This window comes from Rhinatrema bivittatum, chromosome 7 (genome assembly GCF_901001135.1).
Source record: "Rhinatrema bivittatum chromosome 7, aRhiBiv1.1, whole genome shotgun sequence".
Classification (NCBI taxonomy): Eukaryota; Metazoa; Chordata; class Amphibia; order Gymnophiona; family Rhinatrematidae; genus Rhinatrema; species Rhinatrema bivittatum.
This window is the reverse complement of record NC_042621.1, coordinates 253,801,251-253,827,013: the sequence shown is the minus strand read 5'-3', so window position 1 is coordinate 253,827,013 and position 25,763 is coordinate 253,801,251. Positions and strand designations below refer to the sequence as shown.

Below are 25,763 nucleotides of genomic sequence, written 5' to 3'. Positions count from 1 at the left end.
CAATACATGTTAGATATAGAGATGATGAAGATGATAGAGTGTACCTTCATTCGATGCAAACCTATGAGGTTCTGCTATCGTGTCTGTGAGCCACAAACCGGCTTCTAATCATTAGGTACCTCTATAGAATGGTTAAATTTTGTTATAATCCACGAGTATTGCACTTATCTCATGCTCACACAGTCCGTCTCGAACCGCCGACACCGGGGTGTTTCGGAGCGAAGCTCCTTCTTCAAGGGCAGTGCTTGTGCTGGGAGAGACTGCTAAGACATTGTGGAGATCTACATAACATAAAAAACATACCATAGCATTCATCCTTAAATTATTGACTGTTTGTGTCACTTAATGCGGTCACTGTGAAGCTGGAAAGATACATACTTGCAATCGCGGCAGTTTCTGTGTTGTGGACTTGACGTTAGTAGTGCGATCAGTAATGCTCCGCTGTAAAATGCATGTAAGAAGGACACTTTTTGACGCTGTATTATTGTTGGAGACAATGCTGCCTTGTAAATGGTAGAAAAGATAAAGCCGGCATATCTCGACGTGCGATACTTACTATATTCAAATACCTTGGAACCAGATGGGCTCAATGATAAAATAGAGTGGCTCACAATGATTTGATTCAGCCACAACAATAATGTAACTGGAGCTCTGACGTCAGAAGCACCGCCCCAAACGTCATGATTTTGATTCGGAGGAACCCCCTTTAAATATGGCGGCATCAGAGCGGCTTTCCGCGTTAGTAAAAGGAGCCGCTCAGAGACAGCCGTCAAAAAATATAGTAAGTATCGCACGTCGAGATATGCCGGCTTTATCTTTTCTACCATTTACAAGGCAGCATTGTCTCCAACAATAATACAGCGTCAAAAAGTGTCCTTCTTACATGCATTTTGCAGCGGAGCATTACTGATCGCACTACTAACGTCAAGTCCACAACACAGAAACTGCCGCGATTGCAAGTATGTATCTTTCCAGCTTCACAGTGACCGCATTAAGTGACACAAACAGTCAATAATTTAAGGATGAATGCTATGGTATGTTTTTTATGTTATGTAGATCTCCACAATGTCTTAGCAGTCTCTCCCAGCACAAGCACTGCCCTTGAAGAAGGAGCTTCGCTCCGAAACACCCCGGTGTCGGCGGTTCGAGACGGACTGTGTGAGCATGAGATAAGTGCAATACTCGTGGATTATAACAAAATTTAACCATTCTATAGAGGTACCTAATGATTAGAAGCCGGTTTGTGGCTCACAGACATGATAGCAGAACCTCATAGGTTTGCATCGTATGAAGGTACACTCTATCATCTTCATCATCTCTATATCTAACATGTATTGATTTTCTGTATTAAGTATCATGTTGTAGATATTGGGTCTTATATTTTAGTACAGCAATTTAAATATGTCATCTTTGGGAATGTGCATTCTTATATTTTTGTATTTTGCTCTTTCTTAAGTATTCCACTGTTCAGACATTTTAGTTTCTCAGGCTTTCTATTTTGGCTTTATCTACATGTTTCTGTTTCTAATTTATAGTCTCTTATTTCTATATTAGGTAAGGGTCGGTCTCAGTTTTGCCTGTTTGTGACAGAAATAAGTATTTCTAGCATATAGTTTCTCTGTAGTAGTAGTCCAGCCTGTTCTGTTATTCCCGTAGGTGATGTATTAATGTTCTAGGGCCTGGTGTAGTATTTGCATTGCTGCTTTTTCATAAGGTTGCTGTTTGAATCCTGAGAGTCAGTGCTGTGATTGTTTGGCAAGGTTCCAGATGCCTCTTTCTTTGCAAGAGTTTGTTACTTCACAAAATAGCAGTGGAGGGTTATTTTTTGCTGAGATTACACCAGAATTTGAATTTTTTTTTTCATGTTACTTGTAATGTGAATTGCCGCAGCTTTGCGCTGCACCTGTTCTGATGATTAATTATATTTTATTGTATTTATGAAGATTTCTGGGTTTCTGCAAAGATGGTTCATGAAAGAATACATTAATTTTTGTTTTATTATATGATTGGATTTGATTGTTTTCTATACTTGAAATAATTGAAGTAAATTATTTTAAAGTTTCATACATGACACATAATGGCTGTTGCAAACTACTTAGAAAGCCATTCTAGGGTGCAGTATATGGCATTATTTATCAGTAAGAAAACAACTAGTAGACCTGCATGCCTTGTGCCCACCTATGTTAACCTTGTGCCCACCCAAAAAATCAATTCTGGCTACGCCACTGATGCAGCAGATGCTTGAAAAGCTATTTGTTATATTTATCAACGGACTTGATTCTCTCATCATCCCAATAAACATAGTTCTGGTATAAAAACCATATTGGTCTCAAGCATCTGATAGGCAACTCGCTTCACCCTGGTGCAGACCAAGGGTCATTGCCACCAAACAATGCCTGCATGTGCCCATTTGACCACATCCCTGCCAACAAGATGAAGAAGGTAAATATTTATAAAAGAATAGAGGGTATCTATAGACACATAAAAGAAGCTTAAGCATAGCTCAGAGAGCTGGGCACAAATCAAGACTCCATGAGCCTCTCACCATATACATTTCTAGTCCTTCACTCCCACTTTTAACCTAAGATCTCTGTTCCATTGCTTCTCGGCTCAGCTGCCCAACTAGCGTGGACTATAACCTTATAAATTAGAGAGCTGGCTTTCCAAGGTGTGTTCTCTTGCATAAAAACTGCCTCTGTAGGAGAGGGGCTAATCAGCTCTCATTCCCTAGACCTGTGTCTTTGCAATGCCCTGAGCAAATTATCATAATGTTGATTACTAGACATCTCTGGTAAAACAAATTCTGAATGCAAAATATTAAAGGACTTTAAAACATCCTTATTGTATAATTGCCCCAAAAATCTAAGACTTAAATCTCACCATTCTTTAGCTTCTGGGCTAAAATTATGCATGAACACATGAGGCTTTATCCAAATCAAAGAAAGGGGCGAAGGTGAGTGTAGAACATATTTGAGGCTTTTATACATTGTTTTTCAGATCTTAACAGTGCTTGCAATGAGAGGGCAAATCTAACAGCCTGCCTTATTTGCAGCAACTGTAGGGCTGAGCTAACAAGAAGGAAAAATCCAATGCCTTGGCTATTGCACTCAACAACGAAAACCAAGGAACAGAAATGTCTTTGTTAAGTCAAGTATAGAAACCCCCAAACTTGTGGCCCAATAATATACTTGGAAATTCAGAAACGCCATACCCTCTGCATCCTTTGGGCACCATAAAGTTTGTAGCTTGCACCTTTTGTCCCATGTAAGAATGTTGAATAGATTTTACCCTTTACCCTCAGGAAATTTTATGCTTCTTCATCCCACAGGAAATGTTATCTAGTAATTGCTTATGATAAATTACCCACAGAATCAAGCAACTCTATGTTTATCTATATATGTACCGCTACTTAATCTATTGTTCGCTGCTCTACTATATTACTCTCCAGGTGTATTCGTTTGAACTTTGTCTTCATCTCTCCTAACGCCCAAGTTTTTACTCCCTGTTTATTGTAACTTTGTCTTCTCCATAGTTGTTAATGTGGTTTTCCCCTAGTTCCATTGTAAACCGGTACGATAAGACTTGTCTGGAGCATCAGTATATTAAAAGAATTTAAATAAATAAAGATTTGGTTGGGGGCCACTAAATCTCTCATGCATGTCTCTAAGCTGAAGTACTTTCACTAAGATCTTATCATCCACATTCAAAAACAATTATAGGGTGATAAGCTTCAGGAGCAAACTGACGTCACAATATATACACCCCTGCAGTGACATCAGCCTGCCAGTATTCTCCAACTCCTGCAGATGTTGGACATGCATCTCCCTACTGGGGATTGATTCAATTTGGAAAAAAAGAAGAAATAAGGAAAATAAATTCACCCCGCTCTCCTGCGGTGATACCAAATGGTCCTTCCCCCAGTTGAGAATTCCTGAGGTGATTTCTGTGGTTCCTTAGATGAGCGACTTGGTCCTGTAGTTGGTTTTTCAGCCAGCATGGACTTAGCTGTTTAAGCAGCTGAAAGGAAGCTGAGTGTGGCGGTGACGGCATATGCCCACTCCTCTCGCAGCCAGAGACCATCTTTGTACTCAGACAGGTACGGCTGAGGACAGGTAAGTTTAAAAAAAAAAAGAAAAAAGAAAAACAGGCATAGAGCAAGAGTGTGTTTTGCTGTAGGGCTTCCTTCTTCCCCCAGTCTCCGTGCTCAGCTCGCTCTTCCAACATTCATCCTGTTCTGTGGGAGGTCGAAGAATGTGGGCAGCCTGGAGCATTTAGCAGCCTCCATAGGCTAGTCCCCACTCTGAGGCTTTTTTGCTGCACGCCTCATGGTAGGCCTCAATGGTGTTTCGCGTGCTTTCTATAGGCTGCCTTCTACAGGTTTGTTGGTTCAGTGTGTGCGTGTAGCTGTGTGTCCAGGTTGCGTGTCTAGTTTTTGGATGCTTAGTTGGGCCTTGTTTTGTGCATCCAAGTTAAGCGATGCCTCTCAACGCCTAGGTGTGAGATACCTAAGTGTTGGACTCCTAATTTTGGATGCCTAGATTTTTTGGTTGCCTTAAAAAAAATCATGTGGATGCACGCCTTCGGTTGCTGCTCAGCACACTGTTGGCCTAATGGCGCTTATACATAATAAACCTAAGTGCCTTTTCTTTGCGCTGCTTGTCATATTCGGGCATCTCAGCCTGGAGTGTTCATTAACTTATGACAGTGCTCAGGGAGAATTGTCTTCCTCTGATTTCACTAAGCCTGGTTCTTCTCAGCCAGATGTAGACCTGGGTAAAGACGTGTCAGGTGGGGTGCCTGGTTTTGGAACTCCCCTAACTGGTTCTTCAGCAAGGGAGGGTAGCTCAGTGAGTACACCTCAGAAACCTCCTGGTTTTGGCATGGATACTTCTATATTTTCTTGGGTAGAATTTTTCCAGGGATTGCAATCCTTTCTTCAGGCGCAGTCCTCAGCCCTGTCCAATGCTGTCAGGGCAGAGTTGCAGGCAGGGGTACACCTAAATCGGCAGCGAGACTCCCCGATACAGATGATGATGAAGCCGATCCTGACTCTCTAAAGCAGAGCTTTCCAAAAACTTTTCATGTTGATGACACACTTTTTAGACAAACATAATTTCACGACACAGTAATTCAGTCTACTAGCAAACCAGAGGTTAAAGGTTAAATGAACAAAACGTATTTCGACAATTTATGTATTTTTCCTTAAATATATACATACATTTTTGTGGATTACATAATGTTACACCCACACTGACCCCCAGGCAGCTTCCATTCATTCTCACACTGCTCCCTCCCCACCCCCCAGGCATGCACACATTCATTCTCACACACACACACACAGACCCCCAGGCAGGCACCAATTTATTCTCACACACACATACACCACACACAGGCAGGTACCTATTCTCACACAGATAGACCCCAGGAAGACACCCATTCGTTCTCATACACAGATACAGCATCAGGCAGGCACCTATACATTCACACATATACACCCCACAGGCAGACTCCTATTCATACACTTGCACCCACTGAAGGCAGACTCCCCTCTCTTTCTTTTGCCAGCAACCTGAGAGCCTCTCTCATTCCTCTGCTACTGCTGTCACTGCTTCCATGTAGATATTTGTGGAGGTGCTGATTGCTGCTACTGGCACTGAAGCCCGTTCTGCTGCCTTCTCTGTGCAGGCCCCACGGTATTAAATATTTGCCGGTTTCCACTTCATGCCGATTTCGTATATTGCGAGATCGGCATAGAGAAAGTGCTACTCTTGCACATTCCCAAAGATAACATATGCCAATCACTAAAATGTAAATTTTTTTTACCTTTGCTGTCTGATTTTAGTTTTCTAATCGCTTGGTCACAGGCTTTTTTTTCCACCTTCCCTTTCTTGTTTTTTTTGCCAATTCCTTTTACAGGGTCTTTTTTTTTTCTATTTCTTTTCTCTCCATCTGTCGTCTTCCCTCAAACATACAATCAGGTTCTCATTCTCACAGTGGCCTTACTACCGGGTTTCCTCCTCTTCTCGGGCCACCGTGAAGTGGGATATGTGGCGGCCCATTAACACTGCTCTTCTTCTGTACACGGCAGATGTTCCTCCTCCTTCCTGTCCATACGGCTCCGGCAACGTTTTTCTTCCGGGGCTGCGCAGGCAGGAAGGAGGAGGAGTGAACATGACCCTTTTCTTCGGGCCGTGGTGAGGTAAGCTCCACCATGGCCTCACCGATCTTCCTGCTGTAGTTCCCTGCTTCTGCCGGCCCTGCTGCTATGTGGACCGGGCGAAACACCTTCACACTGCAGGCGACACACTAACATGTCGCGACACACAGTTTGGAAAGCTCTGCTCTAAAAGATGATGAAATTCCTCCAGGATTAGAACCATATAGGACTATGCTACAGTTCTTTTATAGAGATGAACTGCCAGCTCTGATTTCCCAGACCTTGAAAATGCTTGGGGTTCTTGGGGCAGATTCCATGTCTGAGCCAAAGAAAAATCCCATTTTGATTTCCTTGCATAAAGCCTCATGTTTTTTTCCCTGTGATGGAGGCCATTCAAATATTGATTGATCTTGTGTGGGGTGCCCCAGAGGCTAATTTCAAAGGGGGTCAAAATTTGAAAGGCCTGTACCCTCGGGATCCAGTGGTAAGAGAGCATTTATGTTTTCCGAAGGTAGATGCACTTGTGTGTGCAGTCTCCAAACGGACCACTATTCCCATGGAAGGAGGAGCGGCCTTGAAGGATGTTCATGATAGAAGGATGGAGACTATCCTTAAGCAAGCATTTGAAGCAGTAGCAATGACGTTGCAGATTGCTTCTTGCTGTTCAGTAGTGGTTCGCACTTGTTTACTTCTTTTCCAGGTGGTCGATGACTCTGGGGTAAACTCCAGGGCAGTTATGGAGCCCACAGCTGCTTTCTTGATAGATGCGGGCTGTGATTTGGCCCACACTTCAGCCAGTGGGTGGCTTTGATAATAATTGCCAGGCGTCAGTTATGGATGAGAAATTGGTCAGCCGATGTAACCTTCAAGGCTAACCTCACCAAATTACCCTTTAAAGACTCGTTCTTATTTGGGAGCAAGTTGGAGAAACTGGTCAGTAAGTGGGGCAAATCTCTGGTTCCTCATTTGCTGGAAGATAAGAAGCAGATGCCGTATTCCTTTAATATGAGAGGTTGTGCTAGAGGATCCAAGCATTTTCGACCCTATAGAGGAGCGACCTTTCAGAGGACTCGACCCTTCGGTAGGTCTCAGTCCTTTTGTCCCTGACAACCCAGAAGGAGTGCAGGCTTGGGTAGTGGATCCTCCCGAGCCTCCCAATGAAGGTTTGCCGACCCATCCCTGGGAACAGGAGATAGGGGGATGCCTTTCTCTCTTCTATCAGAGGTGGGTTGAAATCACATCAGATCAATGGGTCCTGGAGGTGATACAAACAGGATATGTGACAGAGTTTCGCATTGTTCCTCAGGTCATGTTCTTGGAGTCTCCCTGCCACTTCCTGCAGAAGAAGCAGGCAGAAGAGAATATATCAGTAAGGCTCCTCACACTGAGGGCTGTGGTTCCAGTGCCCACATCAAGACAATATGGGGTGATATTCCATTTATTTCGTTGTGCCCAAGAAGGAGGGCTCCTTTCATCCCATCCTGGATCTCAAAGATGTGAGCCCTCATCTGCGAGTGCAGCATTTTCTCATGGAAACTTTGTGCTGGGTTATAATGGCTGTGTTGTTGGTGAATTTCTGACCTCTCTGGACCTCTCCGAGGTTTGCAGTTCTGGGACACCATTATCAGTTTTGAGTGCTGCCCTTTGGTCTGGCCACTACTCCCAGGATCTTTTCCAAGGTAATGGTGGTAGCTGCAGCAGAGTTGAGAAAGGATGGGATCCTGGTACACCTGTATTTGGAAGACTGGCTAATTCGAGCCTGGTTGGTGGAAGAGAGCAACCTGTCAACCCCTGTTGCAGGAGCTTGGCTGGGAGGTGAACCTGGCCAAGAGCAGTCTTCAGCCTGCTCAGTCATTGGAATACCTCGGGGTTCAGTTTGACATGAAGCAGGGCAAGGTTTTTCTACAGAAGCTTGTATTCAGAAGTTGATGGCACAGCTATGTCTGTTGATGAACACTTTGCGACCGACCATATGGTCCTACCTGCAAGTACTTGGTTTAATGACGGCAACCCTGGAAGTGGTACTGTGGTGAGGGCACATATGCGTCTTCTCCAGCACTCCCTGCTGTCTCGGTGGAACCCACAGTCTCAAGACTATTCGATTCGGCTCCACCTCCCAATGGAGGTCTCCTCCCAATTGCAGTGGTGGCTACAGGTGGATCATCTAAAGGAGTTTCCCTAACACCACTGGACTGGCTAGTTACTGACATTGAGCCTCCATGGTTGGGGAGCTCACTGTCAGGAGCAGACAGCGCAAGGGTGCTGGAGTGCAGAAGAGTCTCTCTGGAACATCAATCGGCTGGAAGCCAGGGCAGTCCAGTTGGCATATTTGCAGTTTGGTGACAGGCTGCATGGTTGATCGGTCTGGATAATGTCGGACAATGAAACAACTGTGGCTTATATCATTTGGCAGGGAGTAACCAAGAGCTGGCAAGAGTCGCAGGAAATAGATCAGCTTATGGAATGGGCCGAAGTACATTTCCAGATGATTTCAGCCTTGCACATAGCAGGAAAAGACAATGTAAGAGCAGACTTTCTCAGCAGAGAAAGTCTGGATCCAGGAGAATAGAGTTGTCAGACTAGGCATTTCAGCTGATTCTGGATCGCTGGGGACTCCTATTTCTAGACCTGCTGACAACTTCCTTGCAAAGCAAAAGTTCCATGATTTTTCAGTTGCAGGAGAAATCTGAAGTCATTGGGGATCGATGCCCTGGTGCAGGAGTGGCCAGAAGACAGGTTACTGTATGCCTTTCCTCCTTGACCTATGTTAGGCAGATTGGTTTGAAGGATCGAGCACCATGGAGGTTGCTTTAGATTGGCCCAGGAGACCATGGTATGTGGATATGCAGAGGCTCCTGGTGGATTCACTCCTTCGACTTCCAGCACACAGGAACCTGTTGTGGCAGGAATCTGTTCTTTACGAAGATCCAATTCAATTTTTTCTTATAGTATAGCCCTTGAAAGGGCTCGCTTGCTGAAGCGTGGATACTCTGCGGTAGTGATTTTCACCATGCTGAGAGCTGGAAAGTTCTCCACTTCATTGGTCTACATGTAGATTTGGCGAGTGTTTGAGGCTTGTTGAGAGGATCGAAGTACTCTTCCTTGTTTGGTAATGATCCCGCTGATTTTGGAATTTCTGCGGGATGGCTGGAATAAAAGCTTGGTCCTCAATTCCTTAAAGGTATAAGTAGCAGCTTTCGCCTGTTTCAAGGATCAAGTAAATGGTGGTTCCCTCTCAGCTCATCCTGATGTGGCCCATTTCCTGAAAGGAGTGAAACATCTTCGTCCTCCTTTGCAGTTTCCAGTGCCCTTATGGAGTCTTAATTTGGTATTGGATTTCTTAGTGGGCCCTACGTTTAAACTGATGCGTGACCTGACCTTGCAGTTACTGACCTTGAAAATGACATTTCTTGTGGCAATTTGCTCTGTGCATAGGGTTTCTGAACTGCAGGCCTTTTGTCTTGCCGGGAGCCATTCCTCCAGGTGACTCCAGAGGTGGTAGCTGCGTACTATTCTTTCTTTTTTACGGAAGGTGGTCACTGATTTTCACTTGAATCAGGCCGTCTCTGGACAGAGAGAGAGATGTAGAGGAGTATCGTCTGTTGTGACCCTTGGATGCCAAGAGACATATTGTTAGGTATCTGGAGGTTACTAAGCCTTTACAGAAGACGAATCACCTGTTTGTCCTTCACAGTGGCTTTAGGCAGGGAGAACCGGCCTCGTGGGCTACAATAGCTTGCTGGATTAAGGAGATAGTCATAGCTACATACGCTGATGCTGGGAAGCCATTACCTAGTCAGGTCATAGCTCATTCCACTAGGGCTCAGATAGTGTCATGGGCGGAGGTTAGATTGTAATCTTCCGTCGACAACTGAACTCATTCCCTTGATATGTTATAAGGCAAAGGCAAGGATATTTTAAAAAGAAACTTCCACCTATGGCAAGTAATCTATTTATTTATTTATTTTATTTAAAAACTCTTCTATACCGTTGTTAAGTTAGATAACCATCACAACGGTTTACAGCAAGGCACGATAATGAAAATATGAGTGGTATAGATTACAAATTAATCATTTGCCATCATAGTACGGTAACAATTCATTACAATATAAACTATGTGTTACGGCTATGGCTGCTGTGCAACCGCCTCATCACCAGGGGTGCTTCAAGCGCAGGCTCTCCTGGCTGGCCCAATCCATTTGCTCTATGTCTTGGATGTGCCTTTATAGCCCTGCCTACCCTAGACTCCAGTGCTTCGGCATCAAGCTTGTTGGGCTCCCTGCTCTAGCCTTGCCTTGCTGTGTGTGGCCTTCGGGCCTTCTGCCTTGTCCTGCCTTGCTGTGTATGTGTGGCCTTCGGGCCTTCTGCCCTGCCTTTCCTTGCTGTGTGTGTGTGGCCTTCGGGCCTTCTGCCTTGCCTTGCCTTGCTGTGTGTGTGTGGCCTTCGGGCCTTCTGCCTTGCTTTGCCTTGCTGTGGGTGTGTGGCCTTTGGGTCTTCTGCCTTGCCTTGCTTTGCTGTGGGTGTGTGGCCTTCGGGCCTTCTGCCTTGCTTTGTCTTGCTGTGGGTGTGTGGCCTTTGGGTCTTCTGCCTTGCCTTGCTTTGCTGTGGGTGTGTGGCCTTCGGGCCTTCTGCCTTGCCTTGCCTTGCTGTGTGTGTGTGGCCTTTGGGTCTTCTGCCTTGCCTTGCCTTGCTGTGTGTGTGTGGTCTTCGGGCCTTCTGCCTTGCCTTGCCTTACTGTGTGTGTGTGGCCTTCGGGTCTCCTGCCTTGCTGTGTGTGCGTGGCCTTCGGGCCCTCTGCCTTGCCATGTGTGTATGGCCTTCGGGCCCTCTGCCTTGTCGTGTGTGTGTGTGGCCTTCGGGCTCTCTGTCTTGCTATAAGGTTCTTGTGACCCTGCCTGGACCTTGACTCTGTTTGCCTGCCGCCTGCCTTCTGCCTTGACCCTGCCTGGACTTTGACTCTGTTTGCCTGCTGCCTGCCTTGACCCTGCCTGGACCTTGACTTTGTTCCCAGCCAGTACTCTGCTCCATATATCTCAGCTATCTCCCAGCTCCATACACTCCTGCCGCATCACATTCCTTCCCAGCAATCATCAGAGACCTTCCAACTATCCCTGTCTCTCTCCACCTGGAGTCACTCCTGAAGGTGGTGTTCACTACACCGGATCACTGCCCAAACGTAACACTATGTTTGTAGGTTACTCTTGTCTGATGTGGACATAGTAGGCGGTTAGATTTTAATATTAATATGCATTTGTAGGTTACAAGTAACAACTTCTAGTTTGGTGCGTCCTTGTCAATCAACTGTTTTTCTCCTTCTCTTTATAAAAGGCTTGTTTAAAGAGCCAGGTTTTCAGATTGGTTTTGAAAATTTTCAGATTTCTCTGCAGCCTTATTTCGAGTGGCATGGTGTTCCATAGCACGGGGCCAGCCAGTGATAGTGCTCTTTCCCTTACTTGCATGAGGCGTGTTGTTTTACAGAGGGGACAGTTAGTAGAGCCTTATTAGCAGAACTCATTTTTCTATGCGGGACCTGTACGTGCAGTGCAGTGTTAAGCCAGTCAGCTTTTTCATCGTGGATTAGTTTATGAATTATGCATAAAGCCTTATATTGAATTCTTTGTTCAATTGGAAGCCAGTGTAATTCGGTGCGCATTCTTGTAATGTGGTCATTCTTTTTTTTTGCCAGTCAAAATTCTAGCAGCTGAGTTTTGTAATATTTGCAGTGGCCGAATTGTAGATTGTGGTGGTCCTAAAAGTAGGGAGTTACAGTAATCTGTGCTTGCGAATATCATTGCCTGCAGAACTGTGCGGAAATTGTTTAGTCTTTAAGAAAGAAAATGTCTTCTCTTCACTTGGGTAGCTCGAGAGACATGTTAATACATTCTTGTCTGAGGTCAGTGTTGCCTGTTGGCTGAGTATTGAATTGGTTATCTGTTTTAAATAAAATTTTGCTAGTTTGTCCACAGTTGTTTTTGAAGAGAATATTAGCAGGTTGATGTCACTGCAAGGGTGTATATACTGTGACATCAGTTTGCTCTGTCTCCATCTGCTGGTAAAGGTGCATAACCCACTTGTTCTGGATTCATCTGACTGTCCTAAAGAAAAGGAAATTATCAGGTAAGTAGTAATTTCTCACTGCATCTGTTATGAAAGTACAAAACTGGTGATGAAGCAAGGTCAAGTCGCCAGCCTTCTCAGAATCTAGAGACTATGATAGGCTAAATGGTAGCAGGATTGGGCTGTGATCTGAGATATGGCTAACCATAATTTCACATGACCCAGTTAAGTGCCTCAGCTTCTTAGAGCACAGAAAGAAATCTCTTCGGCTGTATGAATTATGTCGTTGGAGAAAAACAGGAGTAATCCCTCCCAGTGGAGTTCTTTTTCACCAGACATCCTTCAGGCTCAGTCTCCATACAAACTTCTGAAGAGTCTCAGCTTGTCCCAAGGGTTGCACCCAAAAGGACCTGTTCTTGGCAGGATTGAGACGTGTTCCAGTCATCCCCAATAATATATGGAAAAGATGAAAAGAAATCGAGGATATCAGACAGTTCACAGTAAAACTCCCTTTGGCCATCATTTGGCATATATATATGCAAGGGCAAATCGAGTAGTGTACAACAAAAATTCTAAAAGCACATATCTCCCAGCTGAGTCTATTAATGTTTTATCAATCTCCAAGGGGCGAGATTTGTGTACAAAAACACAAACACCTCTACTCTAGAGTTATGGGAGGCATACTCTGCTCTATCCATCCAGTCCTGAACCAGTTTGGCAGATTCAGATGCAGTGAGGTGTTTCTTGCAGGGGCGTTGTATGAACCCCTCTGTCTCTTAAGAAAGATATAAATTCTGTTCTATTTAACAGGAGTGCCAATATCCCGCATATTAAGAGAAATAGCATTCTCTTAAAGGCACACTTGCCTGTCTGCCGCAGATTTTCAACAGAATCGTTTAGGTTTAAAAACCTGTTCCCCCCACAACACAAGTATAGATTTTATGGCCATTTTTTCCGACATTTTCACTGTCTTCTCTCAAAGAAAACAGTAAAAAGATGCAACATAATAGTAAGTGGGAGCTGCAAGTTTCAGAGATGGATCAAGATGGTTTTGTACTTTTTCTGTCAGAGAAGGACAACCCACTAGAGTGCTCCAATGGCCATTTTGGACTACCAACCTTGGGCAAATTTTCATACTTCTCTTGCTCTTGCCAGTATTTTTTCAGTCAGAATTTCATGTTTTTCTTCTTGTTTGTTGCCTTTGGGTTTTTTTGGGGGCATGCTTGAGATTTTCATAGCTTTTCATCTTCATTGTGCAGTCCAATGAGCAAGTCACAGCTTTTGTCATGCTGACTCATTCGGTGAGAAAAAAAATTACAACTTTGATTGTATGTTGACTGTTTTTCTCTCTAATGTTCCTAAACTATGTTCCCTCGCAAAAGTTCATCTGTATCATTTTTTTCTTTTCTGTCCAACATCTCCCACAGAATATTTTTCAGATGTTAATATTATTACATATGAACATTTAATTGCCTGTATTGATTGTGTTAGAAGGACACACAGAATGATTTTTATTTGTGAAATAATTTTCATGTGACCAAAAAGGGTTCACTAGAATGGGCAATCAGTTTTTTAAATAAAGTTAGCATGTACTGCATTTTTATTTGTTAACCTTTAAAATGCTAGCATAATTAGTATGCTAATAAGTCTGTTTTGAGAATCCTATGGGACTTTCCAACAGTGTAGTTTAGTAAAGAATAGAAGTAGTAATTTATGCTTTCAAATTGTTCATGGCATACTTAGTGTCTTACTCTTTTTTTTTTTTTTTCATTTTCCTCATTTCTGTAAGATCTGTTAAAACAGATGTTCCTGATAAACTAGGCTTCACTGCGCTGATGGTTGCAGCACAGAAAGGATATTCCGGGTATTGTATAATTTCTTTTCTCTCTGCTTCTTTATGGGTATATATAATACAATTGTTTGAAATAATTGGATCGGAAAAATCTAAAAGTGTATTGATAGGTAACACTATAGATATACTTTTCATTCAAAAGGTTATGATATAGTAACTATGTTAATCCTGATAAAGATGTTAATCTATTTCTAATTTCCTGCATGTATATTTAACTTAAAATCAATTTTTCTTAGCTGTTGCTTTTGTGATATCCTATAAATATTAGAAAATTGAATTAACTATGACAGAATAAATTCTAAAAATATGCAATGCGGGTGCAATTTTATATAGCCCGGGTTATTTGCTATGTTTGTAGGCATTGTTAGCCTGGGTATATTGCAGTTTCAAAAGAACACAATGTTCATTTTTTCCCTTTGAGAATTAGCAAGTGCAAGGAATGCTTGGTAAAAGTGCCCGTGCTGTTTTGTGGGTGGCTGAAAGGAGGAAAAATAGTACTCATAGTTTTAAAAAATGTCATGTCCTCATGCAGTTGGCTCACTCAGGGCTGGATTTTGGGATGGGCGAGCTGGCCGGTCACCCGGGGTGCCTTGACCTGGGGATGCACCCTGGGTGACTCCCCAGCTCATGGCCGCCACCCATCCCATGGCAGCATGGCCATGGTGGATCCCAACCTGTCGTAGCCAAAGAAAGGCTGGATGGCTGCAGTAGATCCTGTCACACAGTGGCTGAAGAGAGGCTGGGGATAGGGCACTATCAGGTGTACAGTAGGGGCACTTTTTGCCCAGAGCGCCAGGTGCCAAAAATCCAACTCTGTGCTTACTTGCCCTAAACATGCCCAAAGGAGTGCCTCTTTTTAACCTGGCTAAAAATACACCTGCTCTAGAAGCCCGCGTGTATGTTCAGCCAAGCAAAGGAAGGCAGTTTTCTGCCAAGCCATTTGTCTAAGTAAAAGGCTTTGAACCTTGCCCTCTTTGTACAAATGACAAGCAAAGCAATATTATGTGTGCTCTGATGCTGCAATAACTTGTTTAATGATCAGACTTACATTTTACTCTTGAACTTAGAATGTAATACAAGCACAGGGTGGTCATTCTTTAAAACACGATGTAGCCTTTATCGCATGCGTTAGGGCGTTAATTGCATGCGACAATGCCCTAACGCATGCGATAACTACTACATTGCGATGTTAGCATTTAAATGAGGGAAAGGAGGGGTTTGGGCGGGGTTAGAACAATTTTCTTTCTGTAACGCTGTAGGTGTAATCTTTTAGATATTATCACTGGCAGTAGCACCGGAAATAACCCCACCTTTTTCAGTGGTGTTATGGGGGCAATAGTGTTCATCATGGCTGCAACCACAGCAGACAAAAATGCACTGCAGCGATGTGGCTGGCTGCACACTATCGCCACCCCCCCTGCCCCCTTTTTTTTCCGCGAATGATGGATCTAAGCCATCATTTGTGAAATAACATTGACAGTGTTAAATATTCATTTTTGACTAATGTATCATTTTTTGTCATGTTTACATTAAAAAATGTTGATTTTATAATTTTGTCAAATGCAAAACCATGGTTGAATGAAGATATAAATTACAAACATAATACAATATTCAGTTTAAAGGCTTTCCAGCAATATCTGTCCTAGCAATGGAGCATCCTGTGTGTGGTATGGTACCTCTGGGTTAGTGCACCGCTATTTCTGGAAAGAAAATAAACTATTAAATTTCTTTGTCAGCTGTTCATTGGATTAAATGTTTTATGGTGTACAAAACTAATAAAATGTATTTTTAGGGATACAATTATTACTATATCCATATCTATGTATCTATTTATACCTGTATCTTTAGATCTATTTCCATTTATCTACATATGTATGAATAAATACAGGGATTTGAAAATTTCCAACAGAACTGGAAGAAATGTCTTTACTGTATACTACCCCTCCCAAATTCTTTCTTTCCTCTCCCCAAGCATCTTCCCACCTCTCTCAGTAAGTCTTCTTGCACTTCTCCGCTCCCCTACAGATCCCACTTACCTCTATTCCTCTCTGTCTCCTGCATCCCTCTCACTCTCCGTTACCACTCTCCTTTCTTCCATGCCCCTTCCCCCCTCCCTGGTGCAGACACACTATCTTCTCATACCCTTTCCTATGCAGCCTTCTCCCTCTCTTTTCTGTACTCCTGCTACTGCTTTCCAGGACCCCATTTATGCTACAACTACTCCAGTCCCTATTCACGCTAAAGATATGGCTGTCTTCTCCAGATCCCAGTTGGGCTGATGTCATGGTCTCATCCTCTCGGCCCCAATTGGGCTGAAGGCAGGGTCTTCCCCAGGCCCAGATTGGGTCAAAGTATTTGCTACCTTCTCTGGGTACTAACTGGGCCAAAGACATGGCTGCCTCCTGTGGGATCTGATCAGGCTGAGGACACGGCTGCTTCCTCCAGTTCCCTTCCAACTCTACTAACTAGCTGTACAGAGCTATTCGCTTCAGACGAGTAGAGTTTTTCAAAACCCTGTATAAACATATAGTAAGTACATATATTTGATATAGATGTCAACTTTTATATTATGTGTCTCTAAGATCACGATGAAATATAAAGCATATTTGTTTAATTTTTAATTGATCTTGAAAAAATAATTGAAGGACTGTTACGATTCTGCTTGTGGGACAAGCCCACAAGCAGCCTCTCACCTCCTGCTAGCTGGCTTGCTTGCTCCCCGATGCCGCTGCTGTGCTCCATGGTGGGCCCGCCGCTGTCACTGCCTGGAACCGCCGTTGCTGCTTCCTCTCCTTTGCGGCAGGAGCCACCGACGTTCTGCTTCCTCTTCGCGGCCTGGAACCGCTGCCATCATTCTGCCTTCGTGGCAGGAGCTGCCGATGTCTCTTTTTCCTCCTGCGGCCAGGAGGTTGCAGATGCCGTTCCCATGCAGTCTGGAGGCCTCCGACATCTTGCGCTCCCAGCACGGGAAGGAGCCGCCTCCACCTTCATCTTCTTGCGGCCGGGAGGCTGCCCTGGAGCTCCTCTTCGTGGCCTGGAGGCCGCCACCGGTGTTTCTTCAGCCTGGAACTGTCCTCAGCTTCTCTTCTCTTCGTGGCAGAATCCGCCTCCGACACCTTGGGCCTACTTCCTCAGCTTCACAGCATGGCTGCTGTCCCTGGTCCTGCCTCCTTAGGTGCGGGGTCACACCTCTCCTCAAGATTTAAAGAGCCGGTCCTCCTGGCTCCTCCTTATGATGTCATCCTTGGTGTTCCTCTTTAGCCCTATAAAAGAGCTCAGCCTTCAGTTCCTCTTCGTCTTTGCAAGGAGTCAGTTCTGGAGTTGGACTGGTCCTGGATCCTCCGTTCCAGCTCTTCGGTCCAGGATTTCCTGACATCCAGCTCCACTTCTTCAAGGCACTCTGTTCTTCATGGGAATTCCCTTGTCTTCCTCTGTGATTCCTGATCCTTCGTATGCATCTTCGTTCCATGTTTGGTCTCCCAACCGGATCCTAAGCCCTTGTCTTCAGATGTCTTCGTCGTCCAACCATACTGATATCTTCACCTTCAGATCTTCCTGAAGTCCTCGCCTTTTTATGTTCTTATGTTCCTGTCCTTCCTGAAGTTCATCATCCTGTTGTTCTGCTTCTCAGAGCCTCCTCGATGCTTTTGGTTGGATGACCTGGAGGTCCAAAGTCCAGATGTCCAGATGTCTCATTCTCCAGTTCACTCGACACCTCCTGGATGCTCTTGACTGAGTGTCCTAGGGCTGAAGTCCAGATGTCCTGATGTTCTAGACATCTTTGTGTCAAGTTGTCTTCATCTTCAGATCCTTTTGACGTCTTCGTCTTCAGTCTTTTCGCTGTTAAGCGTTCAGACCCTTTTGGCTCCTATATCAAGGAAGCCTTCAGACTCTTTGACTCCCTTGTCAGGTTAGCCTTCTTCTAAGATATCCTGGTTCTGGATTTTACCTCCTAGTGGCCCGTCCTCTTCAACTTCGGGATGACCTTCGGATGCATCTTCCACGCTGGGTCTGAAGCCGTCGCTTCTTCAGGTTGGCCTGCGCCGATCACGCCTGATCCCCAAAGCTCAGTCAAAGATGGTTGCTGCTACGAGTCATGGCCGGATACTTTCATACTGAGTTTTAACTTTTCTGTTGTCTTTTCACTCAGCAAGTGTCTTCATCAGTGTCCCTGATGTTCTTCTCTTCAGCCTTGCCTCATCCTTATCCAGTATTGTCTGACCTTGTCTTCAAGTATCGTCTAATCATTATCTTCAGTCTTCAAGTCTCGTCTTGTCTTCAAGTCTTGTTCCAGTTCCATCGTCTGCCCTTGACCTCTGTCCGTCATGGCGCATTTGCCGTTCCCATACAGCAGGTCTGAAAGGGCTATCGAGTGGCCAGAGGGCTACCCCAGAGACCAGCATTGAGTTGCTGGTCTCTACTGATGCGTCAGGTTCGGCGTAGGTCCAAGACCCTGGTCTTCTGCCTGTCCACATGTGCTGGGATACATCTCACCTGCCTCGGCACTTCTATGGAGCTCCTCTCTGCAGTCGCATCGTAGCCCAAGGGCACACCACTCTCCCCAGAAGCGGGATCACTCCCTAGTGCTCCCGCAACAAGGACATGATAAACCATATGTGCAATGGCACCATAATGCCTGAAAAATGTCCATGTAGAAAGAAAAATCGCAGACAATTTGCATGCAATACCTTTTTAGTGGATTATCTCAAAATATCTTTTGACAGATTTTCATAGAAACATGACAGCAGAAAAAGACCATATGGCCCATCTAGTTTGCCCATCCATCTAATTTATCTAGCCCTTACAATTCCCATCACTTCCTCAGAGATTCCCTGTATTAATACCTGTTTTCTTGAATTCATATACCATTTTTGCCTCCACTGGGAGGTTGTTTCATGCATCCACCATCCTCTCTGTAAAGAAATATTTCCTAAGATTAATCCTGAGTCTATCCCATTTCACCCTCATCCCATAACCCCTTGTCCTAGAGCCTCCTTTCCATTAAAAAAGGCTTAGCCTCCTGTGCATGGAAACCTTGGAGAAATTTAAATGTCTGTTTCATATCTCTCTACCTTGCCTTTCCTCTAGGATTTATGTGTTTATATATTTAAGTCTATCCCATATGCTTTACAGTGAATACCCTGATCATTTTAGTAGCCACCCTGTGGACTGACTCCAACTGATTTACAGTATATGCTTTTGAAAGTGTGGTCTCCAGAATTGTACACACTATTCCAAATGAGGCCTCACCAGAGACCTATACAGGGGTTATATAACCTCCCTTTTTCTGCTGATTATTCCTCTCCCTACGAAGCCAAGCATCTTTCTGGCTTTTGCCGTTACTTTATCTACCTGTTTGGCTACCTTAAGATCATCAGTTACAATCACCCCTAGATCCTGCTCTTCTTTCATGCTTAGAAGTATTTTGCCTCCATTACAGTACCTTTTCCTTTTGTTTTTGCATCCTAAATGCATTATTTTGCATATTTTAACATTAAATCTTAGCTACTGAACTTAGACCAGTAGTTCCCAAACTTGTCCTGGGTGACCTCCATGTAGTCAGGTTTTCAGGATACCCACATTGAATATGCATGAGAGAGATTTGCTTGCCCATTGCTCTTCTACTTCCCTTAGATTTTCCCAACCAGCTAATGCCTCCTTGAGGTATTCTCCCATTTTAACAAAATTAGTTTTCCTGAAGTCTAGGACCCTTGCCTTTGAATGAACCTTCAACTTTTGTGCTCCAATACTGAACCACACCATCTAGTGATCACTAGATCCCAGATGATCATCAATTAAAACATCAGAGATACTTTCCCCATGTGGATTCCGTTAACAGTTGACAGAACAATTCTCCTTACAAAGAATCCAAGATCTCTTTTCCTCTCGAAGATACTGCAGCTGGAATATCCCAATCAATATCTGGCAGATTGAAATCCCTTAACAATAGTATTTTTCCTTTCATAGCAATTTTGTGAATTCCCTCCATTAAATCTCTATTCATCTCCCCTATTCGTGATGGACGTCTTTATATTACACCAATCTAAACAGATATTCCATTCCCTCTTTCCACATTAACCCACAGTGCCACTTCCTTATTTTGTAAGCCCTGCAATTATATCTATATCTATATGTATGTATGTGTATCTATCTATATATTTATTTATATCTATCTATTTCTCACAGGACAAGCAGGATGGTAGTCCTCACATATGGGTGACGTCAGTGGATGGACCCCTGTTATGGAAAACTTTTCTGTCAAAGTTTCTATAAAGCTTTGACTGACACTGGCACACTGAGTGCACTGAGCATGCTCAGCCTGTGACCACTGGTTTCTCTCTTCAGTCTTCTTTTCTCCGCTCTGCAGTAAGCATAGCGGTTAGGAGCTCTGTGAGAAATTCTCACAATTTTTCCTCATGGAAGCACTTAAACTTTTACTTCACAAACACTTTTTCCCTGCACGGGTCTCCCTTCGCATACATTTAATCGATGCTCGGTGAGTACTATGCCCTGTTTTCCGGTCGGTTCCTGCCACCTCACTATGGTTTCCCCAGCCTACCAACTGAACTGCGGCCTTCCCTCTCCCTATGTTTTCACAGTTAGCCCTACATAGCCTGCGAGCGTCCTCCTGTGACCCTCTGCCTGGTTATTAGCGCTAGTGGGATAGGGACTTCCACGGTTAACGTTGCTGCCAGGGCCTCTGTCGAATCCATGCTTCCGTCGATTCCCTCGGTACCTTTGTGCAGTCGATGCCCCCATCGCTACCATCGGTACCCCCATTCAGGCCATCCTGCCTTCTTCGATGCCATCGATACCCCTCCCCCCATGGTCCATCGATGCCATCGATCCCTGCATCGATTCTTTCAGTGCCATCGATGTTTTCATCCATGGTGCTGATTTTTCCATCGATGTCATCGATGCCCAGGTGGATGCCATCGATGCACACCTTGGTGTCGTTGATGCCATCGATGCTTGGGTTGATGCCATCGATGCCCAGGTCGGTTCCATCGATGCCATCGTCAATTCCATCGATGCCCAGGTTGATGCCATCGATGCCCGGGTCGATTCCATCGATGCCATCAATGCCCATGTCGATTCAATCGATGCCCATGTCAATGCCATCGATGCCATTGTTATCGATTCCATTGATGCCCATGCCATCGATGCCCTTGTTGGTGCCATCAATGCCATCAACATCTGTGTCCATGCCGTCGATGCCGTCGGCACCCATCTCCAATCCATCGATGCGGTCGACGCCCACGTTGTTTCCATCGGTGTCCTCATCATTCCTATCGATGAGGCCATCGATTCCATCGATACCGGTATCGATTTCCCGATGCCATTGATGTCTATTCGATTCTTCGATGCCACATCGTTTCCATCAATTCCTACACCGATGCCGTCGATGCCTCCATCACTGTTATCATTGCTCTGCCCGAGCCATCAATGTTTTTTCATCTATATTTTCGATGATACCCTCGAGGCCGCTTCTAGGCCGCCATCGATACCATCAAAACTGACATAGCACCTTCACGCAATGCCCTCGCCTAAACACAGTGCTCCATGCTTTGGGCTTCTAACTAAAGCCCCATATCTGCCTACGACACTACATAGTGCCAGGAGCAGTGCAGGCATGCTGACAGTCCGTCATCATTCGCCATCTAAGACAGTGAGGGCATCCACCTCGGCGCTGGGGAAAGATCGGGCTGAGCACTGTGGCACTCATTGTCACCGGCATGGTGACCGTCCGCCACTGACGCCATCCAAGACATCGGTGCTATCCTACTCGGTGCTGGAGAATGACCGGGCCGAGCAACATCGCTACTGCCACCGCCACTGTTCCACACAGCGCTGGCAGTCCTCTGTGCTGGAGAATGACCGGACCGAGTTCTGAGGAATTCTGCACTGGCGTCGCGATGCATCGATCCACTGCAAAGAGGGCCGGGCTCATGAGTCATAATGGCTCCCCTGTATCTGAGGCGTTCCCCGACACCGGTCCAGGGTTCTGACCCTTCACAAATTACTGTGGTAGCTCCAGACACGCTCAGCCTGCCTCCTCTGTACCTGTGCTACCATACCAGGTTACAGAGTTGAGTCGGACGTTTACGTCCTTCAGGCTGTCCCTTGATGCCTCCTGAAATCCACGGAGCAATCGATCTTCACCGGCTCGCCCTTCTGCGATCCAGGATGGATGGTAAGTACTCTAATCCCGCCTCAGCGACAATCCCATTGAGACCTGTTCTCTAAATCGGGCCACATGGTTCGAAAGGTTCTAGGTCGTCTTGTCTTCCAAGAACCGTATTAGTGTCACATATTGCTATTGCCAGCTATGTCGGACACAATACCAAGAGAACCTCTCTACCAATCATTTGGGATTGTATCAGGACATCTTCCCGTTGTCAGCAATGGGACTCTGTACTGATTAATACTCTTGTCTTCTGGTTCCTAATTAAGGACCGAAGTCCCAGATGCATTCGCTGATCTGCTAGACACAAGATCCAGCAAACACTGCCTCAATTGCAAATCCACCTCGAGGCCTGGCGACAGGTCTCAACGTTTTCTTATACAGCACACAGAAATGCGGGTAAGACTTTTACCGCTCACGCTCCCGTGGGAGATTACATGATATCCAGATTACATCAGCCCCGCCAGTTGGACACCTCCTGGTCTCTCAACTTGCTGGATATCAGAGCGGCCACCCCACTTGGTACCAAGGTTCAGGGTACAGTCCCCCGGACGCTACAAAGCGCAGGGGGGGGGGAGTTTTAATCTCACTATTCTTTCTTTCAAAAGAAAGTAGTTGCTCTCCGCCCATCCTGGACCTCAAAAATATCAACTTTGTTCAGAAGGGACAGGAAAATGGTGTCTCTCGTCACCATACTTCCATACCGCATTAACAGGTCGATCCAGTAAAGTGTGCTCCGTCGGAGCGCACTGTCACCCTGCTCTGGACGCGTGTTTTCCCTTACCCCTTATTCAGTAAGGGGAGGAAAACACGCGGCCCACCCGCGGCACCTAATAGCGCCCTCAACATGCAAATGCATGTTGATGGCCCTATTAGGTATTCCCGAGCGATCCAGTAAGTAAACTGTGCAGCCAAGCCGCACATTTTACTCTAAGAAATTAGCGCCGCCCAAAGGTCGGCGCTAATTTCTTCCGGCGCCAGGGAAGTGCACAGAAAAGCAGTAAAAACTGCTTTTCTGTGCACCCTCCGACTTAATATCATAGCGATATTAAGTCGGAGGTCCCCAAAAGTAAAAAAAAGTAAAAAAAAAAAAAAAAAATTTTGAATTCGGCCCGCGGCTGTCGGGCCGAAAACCGGACGCTCAATTTTGCCGGCGTCCGGTTTCCGAGCCCGTGGCTGTCAGCGGGCTCGAGAACCGACGCCGGCAAAATTGAGCGTCGGCTGTCAAACCCGCTGACAGCCGCCGCTCCAGGCCAAAAGGAGGCGCTAGGGACGCGCTAGTGTCCCTAGCGCCTCCTTTTCCTCGTTTGCACCGCGTCGCCTCATTTAAATACTGAATCGCGTGCACCGGCGAGGGGCCGGTGCGCGCGCCGGGAGAGCGGGCGTTCGTCCGCTCTCCCACGGACTTTACTGGATCGGGCTGTAAGTAGGTTGCCTCTCTCCTCTAAACTTTCTATGTGCTTCATGGTGAGTTAACAATATTACAATCCCAAGCTCTGCCGGTTGCTCCAGCTTCGGCAACTTGGGTATTTCATTAAATCACTAGCAGTGACTGCTGTTTCTCTACGGAGTAAAACATCATTCACGCTTTTCCTTGCATGGACAGCTGCATAACAACAGTCAATCCAAGCAAGGAGCTCTATCTTCTTCACGACTCACTATAAATCTACTACCTGGGATTGCTGTTAACTACCATAAATCCCATATAGAGCACTTCTGGACACCACAGTCACAACGAACTTCCTGTCCAACAACCGCGCAGACATTCTGACAAATTCCTATCTATCTCTGCGTGCATACAGCATAACCTCAGCCCCTCAATTTTTTCATTGCTGGGCCACGGGATTTTTTCACCATGCACTTTACTCTTAGGTCCAGATTTGCTATGAGTAAGATTCAGTGAAATTTTCAATTATCAGTGGATCTAAGCTGTTCAACCACTTTCGTCCCTGATCCATATTGCAGATCTAGAACCAAATCCTCGGCTGGTCCTGCTCATGGTCGCATTTACTTAGGGTTGCAGAGTTCGAACTAACATCTTCTCAACCCAATATGAGTCTATTCCGCTCCATGCAGAGTTTCACATCAACTTCCTGGAGCTTCGAGCCATGAGTTATGCCTTTATGCCTTATAATACTCCCTCTGCAACAAACCTTTGTGCATACAGGCAGACAGCATAGTGACAATGTGGTATTTCCAACACACAAGCATGCACAACCTCTTAGCTGCTCTGCTACGAAGCTGCACAGCTCTACCTTTGGCCCTTGCTCACTCCATGCATCCCTGGGCCACTTATCTAACAGACTTACTGAATGCACTAGCAGACCTTCTCCATACAGGTTTCCATCCTCTCGGATGGTCTCGGACTACATGTGTAGCGAGAAAAATCTTCTAGCGCTGAGGTCAACCGACCTTGCCCTCTGCGTCTGAATCGAATCATACAGTGGACAGATTTTACTCCCTGCACATGTCTTGGAATGCATTCCCATGGATGCCTTTGCTGCAACAAAGGCCTCTTATATGTGTTCTTTCGATGCCTCTCATAGCCAGCACTCTTATTATGCTGCACTGGGATGGGGTTCACTGTTTCTCAGACCAGTATGCTTTCCCATACTTCTCAATCTATCACACCAGTAACCAATTCGCCTTCTCACAGGTCAGTCTTATATCACGGACTCACTGATGTTTTCAAGTACTGGTAGCATCACAACAACCTTCCACACATAAATCTTACCATTCAAAATGGCATGATTTACCACACGGCGCATACAAAAGGGTATTACCCCCTTTTTTTCTACACCACTCTTTTTCTCTTACTCCCTCGGATTCTGCTCCCCAGACATCCTCCACATGGGTACACCTCGGTTCTGATTGGCGTACTACTTGGGAGTGGGGATACCCGATTAACGGTTCAACCCCTTCTGAGTCAGCTTACATGGGTCATCCACTGATTAAGCCGCCTCTATTTTTACTGGTTACGGAATGGGGCCTGTATTTAGTGCTTACAAGACTCATACGTTCCCCGTTTGAGCCTTTCCATTCCTCTCACTTAACAGTCTGGCATGGGAAATTCTTTCCCTCATAGTCATCACTTCTGCCAACAGGGTCTGTGAGTTCCATACCTTGTTACATACTCACCCGACCCTGCGTTCCTCTGTGACTGAGTGGTCTTACATATTCAACTTCATATTCTTCTTAAGGTAGACGCAGCATCTCACCTTACTCAGAATATACTCTGCCCACTTTTTCCCAACACCTCTCTCTCACCAGGGCGAGAGGGTTTTCCACTCCTTGGATTGTAAAAGTGCACTTGCATTCTATCTAGACTGCATTACACTCCATAGGAATTACACCTAACTCTTTCCTTCTGTGGCAAAAGCCAAGCTGTGAGTTCCAGTGGGCAAACAGACCTTTTCCTCCTGATTGATGGTCTGTATCTCTTTTTTCTACCAACAAGCACGCATTTCACTACAACACAGTGTGTAACCACACTCTGTTAGGGCCGTACCAGC

The 25,763-nt window shown here is 45.2% G+C and overlaps 1 protein-coding gene across 4 annotated transcripts in view; it reads left to right on the top strand.

Annotated features, from left to right (window-relative positions):
• Positions 1 to 25,763, top strand: part of FANK1 (fibronectin type III and ankyrin repeat domains 1) — a 211,103-nt gene that overhangs the window by 69,582 nt on the left and 115,758 nt on the right. For all 4 annotated transcript variants that reach the window (XR_003857887.1, XR_003857886.1, XM_029610038.1 and 1 more), the window contains exon 5: positions 14,004 to 14,078. Coding sequence is in view for 2 of the 4 variants with exons in the window: in XM_029610038.1 (XP_029465898.1) it covers positions 14,004 to 14,078 (75 nt within the window). In the remaining 2 variants the exon portion in view is untranslated. The remainder of the gene's footprint in view (positions 1 to 14,003; positions 14,079 to 25,763) is intronic.